Source organism: Polyodon spathula, chromosome 2 (assembly GCF_017654505.1).
Source record: "Polyodon spathula isolate WHYD16114869_AA chromosome 2, ASM1765450v1, whole genome shotgun sequence".
Classification (NCBI taxonomy): Eukaryota; Metazoa; Chordata; class Actinopteri; order Acipenseriformes; family Polyodontidae; genus Polyodon; species Polyodon spathula.
In genome coordinates, this window is record NC_054535.1 from 85823662 (window position 1) to 85829766 (window position 6105).

At 35.0% G+C, this 6105-nt stretch overlaps 1 protein-coding gene across 1 annotated transcript; it reads left to right on the forward strand.

The window, feature by feature from the left end:
- The first annotated feature begins 489 nt into the window (after positions 1 to 489).
- On the forward strand, positions 490 to 5437 carry LOC121328499 (coiled-coil domain-containing protein 112-like). The gene is given in 9 exon segments (XM_041273187.1): positions 490 to 795; positions 1204 to 1325; positions 1499 to 1588; positions 1776 to 1851; positions 2207 to 2597; positions 3168 to 3584; positions 3941 to 4036; positions 4471 to 4589; positions 4694 to 5437. Coding segments are annotated over 9 exon segments (1509 nt in total). The 5' UTR covers positions 490 to 628; the 3' UTR covers positions 4725 to 5437.
- Positions 5438 to 6105: the final 668 nt, after the last annotated feature.

Genomic DNA, 6105 nt, shown 5'->3' on the forward strand with positions numbered 1-6105 from the left:
TCACTTCTAAATGGGGGGAACCAAAACAAAAAAAAAAAAAAACCCTGTGTGTAATAATGTTAAGAATTCTTATCTTCCGAGCAGTAATGGAACAAGCAATGAATGTGGTTCTATAATATACAAATTCTGTAATAACAGAATATCTTTGAATGGACTGTCTCTAACAATATCTTTGCTTTCTAGTAACTATCTGTCTAGAACAGGCAGTACCATGGGGATGTGAAGCTAGCACCCTCATGCCTCTAGTGGCCTGGCGGGGCTATGCAGGAAAAAAAAAGCTTCAGATAAAGCTCAACATTCAGTAGACACATCAATTTGTGGGGATTTGGTACCAAAGTTAGAAATGAGGTATTGTACCGGTTAAATCGGCACAGTTGGAAGGTGTGAGTTAACTGATACATTCTAAAAAGGGAATCGTAAAAAGTCAATTTGTATAAGAATTAGCAAGCCTATACTTCTGGTTACGTTTTATGTTATATTATCCTTACCTTTTCATTCTGGGATTCTTCCATATATTATTGTGAATATGAATTACTGTAAACTTAATAAAGCTTTGATTAGTCAATCGTGAAAAGTCGTTTAATTGTGGTGACATTTAAACAGCTGAATATTTCAATCCAAATTGTCAATGTATTTATCTGTTTTACCTGTATCCACTTTTATCTGTTGGAGGATGATGACGCTTTCCAGCCCGCTGGCCGTCATGACAAACAGTTTTATATCCAGAACTGGAGAGAAAGAAGCACAGGCTAAGAAGGCTGAATTCATCCGGGAGACAGAAAAACTGAAAAAACAGTATGTCCATTCGTACAATGTACAGGTCCGGTGGGCAGAGCAATATAGCTGGGTCTATCAATGGCTGGTTAATAAATACATAATTCTACATAATCTTTCCTTTTATTTTTACACACTACTGTACTTCGGATGAGACGTAAAACCGAGGCAGCAGGTGTTGATGCATAGTTTGCGCCCTCATCTCTAAGTCGCTTTGGATAAAAGTGTCTTCTAAGTGACAAATTAAATACTGCAATCTGCAGCATGCTAAACATATACGACTAAGGTCCTGCTTAAGAGGCACACATACATTCCATTAAATGTTTAATGCAGAATGAACTTCTGATGCTTTCCAAACTAATTCAGTACAACGTTTTTTTAAATTGATCAATTGATTTCATTGTCATTTAACCTTTGTTTTAATTACAGGATTGCAAAACTTGAAAAAGACCAAAATGCATATATTTATGTCAAAAAGAAAGATGTCAGAAATGAGTTTGGAACACTGGAAGACTTGGAACTCAAACTGGCAAATAATAGAAACATAGAAAGTAAGTTTAATACTTTAAATGTAGGATGTTGGTGCTAAGAAACAGATTAGCCATAAATAAATCTAGCTGTGATAGCTTTTGGAACTCCAGGATGAAGTCTAGCCTTACAACATGTTCATTAACCCTGTAACCCATATGTGTGTGTGTATTTGTTTGTGTGTGTTTTCTTTAAGAGGCTAAGCTTCAACAGCAACTTGCTAAAATCCATAACAGTGTGAAGAGATTCCAAAGACAGCTGAAGGATGTAAAGCCGACCCCAGAGTGTACGTATATATTATAGTGGTGAAGTGCATGGCTTATGAAAGTGTGGTTTAAGTTTTAATAGCATTGTATGCTGGAAAAAGGATAATGTTTGTGTTAAGTATTTTAAAAGATGAGGAAGAAAAAAAATGAATAGTTTTATTTTAATAATTTGGCTATGTTTAATTGAACATAACTATTGTTTTATAGTTGTGGAAAAGCTCAAGGAAATAATGGAGGAAGTTGAAAATGCCATAAATGTTTTCAAAGAAGAGCAACGACAAAGGTAAGTTACTAAATAAATAATAATACTGTACATGATGAAGAACGACAGGTAGTAATTAATAAATAAATTAATACATATTTTACAATAACTTCTTGTGTGGGAGAACAATTCATGTTTCATTCTGTATAAAAATTGACCAGTGATTTTTTTTATTATTTTTTTTTTTTTATTATTATGAGTCATGGAATGAAAAATAATATTGATGCGTACATATTTTATTTGCATGTAATATTTATCCACTGTACCTAGACGCCACATCCTGCAGAACTTTGCTATTTTTCAGTCTGGTCATACTTTGATCAATCCAAAAGTAGTTTATTTTTAATAACTTGTATGATCAACTGTCTCTTTTCAGTTATGAGGAGCTCATGAAAGAGGAGAAGAATTCCTCTCAGGAAATCATTGCTCTAGAAAAGAAGTTTGAGACGTGGGCCTTGGCTGTATCAGCTGCTCCAAAAAACTGCCCGTCTCTCCTAGTTAAGGTCCCATTAGACAAAACCATTGAGGATGATCTACCAGCTGAAGTAGTGGAGTATGAGAAGTTTTTGCAGGAAACTGGAGGGCGACAGGGAGGCTGGGATGATTACGATCATCAGAACTTTTTAAAAGTTTGGACCAAGCTCAATGGCAAGCCTGGGTATATGAAAGAGGCCTTGCTGTATCTGCCTGGAAGAACCCAGGAAGACATTCAGCTCCATGAGAATTGGTATCAAGAGTTTCTGTTTCTTGACGAAAGCAAAAAGGAGGTGGGGACACACACTTTAATCGAGACATTCTTTTATATTTGAATCTGAATATAGATTTCAGTCTTGCATATTAGCATGCAGTGGATGTCTGTTGTTGTGAAAGAGCTATCATACTAACGTACTTGTTCTAGTTACTGTAGTGTTTGTTGAACTTTTCATATATTGTTAGTTCATAAAGCTTCATGAGCTGTACATTATTTATAAATGACTGCAGTGATTTTGATATACTGTACAGTCAGATTTATTTATTTATTTTTTTTAATGATGGGACTGATCACAGTTAACTGTTTGGAGGTTTTGGTCTATTTACAATAACCTTGATCACCATCACCACCACCATGGTCATGAAGAATCTGTCTTAAGAAAAAGATATGTCATTACTCATTCAGCAAAGGTGTGTGAGAAAAAAAAATCATCAAATAGTAAGGAGTGAAACTAATCGAAACATCTACTATTTTATTTGTCACTGTAATTGATGTCTGTTGAGGTCTTTCGTATTAATCTGTTTTTGTGAAAAGGTTCTTTTGAGGCAATACATTTACATCAAAGCTATTTAAAAATATCTTCTAGGCTATTCAGAAATGGAAAGCTAAGAAGCAACTGGAAAAAGAAGAACTCCTGAAGCAGAAAGATAAATCAGAGGAAGAGCTGAGGCAAGAGCAGCTGGCCCATGCAGAGGCACAGCGTCAGAAAATGGAGCAGGAAAGAAAAGTCAGACAGACAAGACTCCATGCTTGGAAGAAGTAGAAGGAGGAGGAGCGCACGATGGAAGAGAAGCAGCATCTCAGAGAAGAGGCAGAGAAAAGGAGGAAGGCAAAGGAGGAACAGAAGCGGCAGCTGGAGGTCAAGCTAGAGGTGGAGACTTATGCCCGGCAGAAGAAGGAGCAGGAGGAGTTTCTTCGGATTGAAAAAGAGATGCAAGAGCGGGCTGAGCAGGATGAAAAGAGGAGTCAGGCTGCTAGAGGAATCACCAAGTTTCAAGAAAGAGTAAGCCTTAGCAGTGTTGCTATTACCACAACGAATAAGGGGATGTTGCATACATATTAAAAATATTGAATCTGGTCTAACCTGTAGCCACATTTGGCACAGCTGTCAAATGTAGAAACAACAGTAAAATATACTTATTTGCAAAGCCTCCAATTTTGAAAATGTGATTATTAACGGTGTCCGTTAGTTTTAGTGATTATTTATTTATTTATTTTTTTAAAAGGGTCTTTGTGCAATATTGGAAATCTAGTAATCTTTATGTAGTGGAGTACACTGGATAGAAGTTCATTATTTCAGTTTCAAGTGAAGGCTACAATTTAAAATGTTTCCTTTTTTTTTATTTATTTTTTTCCCAGGATTTGCACAAATTAGAGTCCAAGCTGTTGGAGAAACGAGCAAAAGAGGAGGAAGCTGCTGAGCGTGAGGACAGACTGGCCAAGTTGAAGGAGAAGGTAATGACATAAAATAACAACTGTATAACAGACAGTAAAGTAATTGACAGACCTGAAGAACCAGTACCCAGCCTAAATGAAATATCCATGCAAACCAGACGCCAACAGGACTCCTAACTTCAGTTTTGAAAAGTGAATGGAGGTGGTGAGCCTGTTATATGTCTGGTTTAACTGAAATGCACATATTGTGAAACTCCACCACTATGACATTTGTATTTAAAAGCAAGTTGTTTACAAAGGATTTAAAGTTTAACTGAATCAATAGAACTTCTTGGACTTCTTGCTAATGTTGCATCTGTTGTAAATTCATGACTTGACATTTTATTTCCTGAATGAAACATGTGGGTTATATTTGTAAGTGTCTGTATTTGATATACTTTTTATTAATCAAGACACTCCAAAATACTTTTTATATCTCTAAACTATTTACTTAGGTTGAAGTTCACATAAGCAGAGACCCATCTAGACTATGGAGACCTACAAAAGGCTGGGAAGAACACACCAAACAGATTGGACCAACTGGTGGAGGACCATTGTTACATATACCACAAAGGTAAAAAAAAATAAAAAAAAATAAATAAAAAGGGAACTGATAATAGAGCAAAATATAGATTTAATGTTATTTTTTTGACTAATATATTGCCTCTTTTTTTACAGAGCTGTGCCAAGCTGGAGACAAGGCTTATAGTCAGGGTTCCTGTCACAATGAAATAAACATCCAGATCTTCAAAATAAACTGGTACCATACTATAGAAATGTATTAGTCCAAAGGATTTCAAGGCTGAGCACATCAAACGTTTTATGGAAATGGAATTCTATAGGTTTGGAATTATGTAACGTGTAAATTGTTTTATAAAGAACCTGATTCTGAAATCAAATGTGAAAATTCATAACACCATAACAAACCAGTGTACACAGATACAGAGGGTTCTCAACTCATACAAACTGCACAGTACCTGAAAGGTTAAAGATATTTGTGCAAAATCAATAGTTTATTGGATCATAAATGCAAATGCAGTCTGAAACTTCTATTCAAGGGTAAGAGTGTATGATTACATTTTGGTGAAGATTGGTGACTATCAATGAAAACTGGTCATTTTACATTCATAATCCATTACCTGCCAGGTTGAGTTTTTTAGATCTCTAACTAAATGGAGATGTAGAGGTGGGTAGACAAATTTATTCTATGTTTCTATCAGAAACATTCCAGCTCCGAAATCCACAAATACAGTTGATATTATTAAATATATGTGTGCTAGGTTGTATCTTACGGTTCGTTCAACTATTACATTTTAAAGTAGCTTTCATTTAAAACGGAAGTATTGGTGTGCAATGAGCAATATTTTACAATGGTCAAATCACATTACAAACAGATGAATGCACTTTTGAGTTGTAAATTATTTTTATTAATTTTTTTTTATTTTGCACCATGTCATATTTAATCTTGTAAATACTGAAACTGTAAAACAAACTGCTCAGTGTTGTCTTTATGTGTGTGGTTTGTTTTATTATTTACTCCTAGGGATTCGCACACTGTTGTTGATGGTTGTTTGTTTATTTATTTATTTATTTAATTTATTAGCCGGTGCCCTTATCCAGGGCGACTTAGTTGTTACAAAATATCACATAGAATGTCACATTACAGATAAGAGCAATTAAAGTACAGTAAAATCAGTAGAAAATAAGATCAATTTCAAATATGAGCAAAATAAAGAATACAGTCAGTTACATTTAAGAGCGAGTTTGACTAAGAGCAGTTAAACTTTGTACAAATATTTGCTTATATGAGTAAAGTCCATTAAGAGCACATATTAAGTACAATAGAGAACAATGATTTCAAGTAAGCAATTACAAAAACAGTGAATACAGACACCTATACGAATAAGAAAATAGTTATAATTAAGAGCAGTAGTAGAATACGGCAAGGTACGGGGTGGGCTTAACAGTCAAGTACGGCGAATGCTGAACCAGTTCATGTACGACTACGTCATGACCATGACAAGTAGGGTGCCCATATAGTCCAGTATAGTAGAGAGGTTTATAGATTATGTCTTCAAGATGTACTCTCC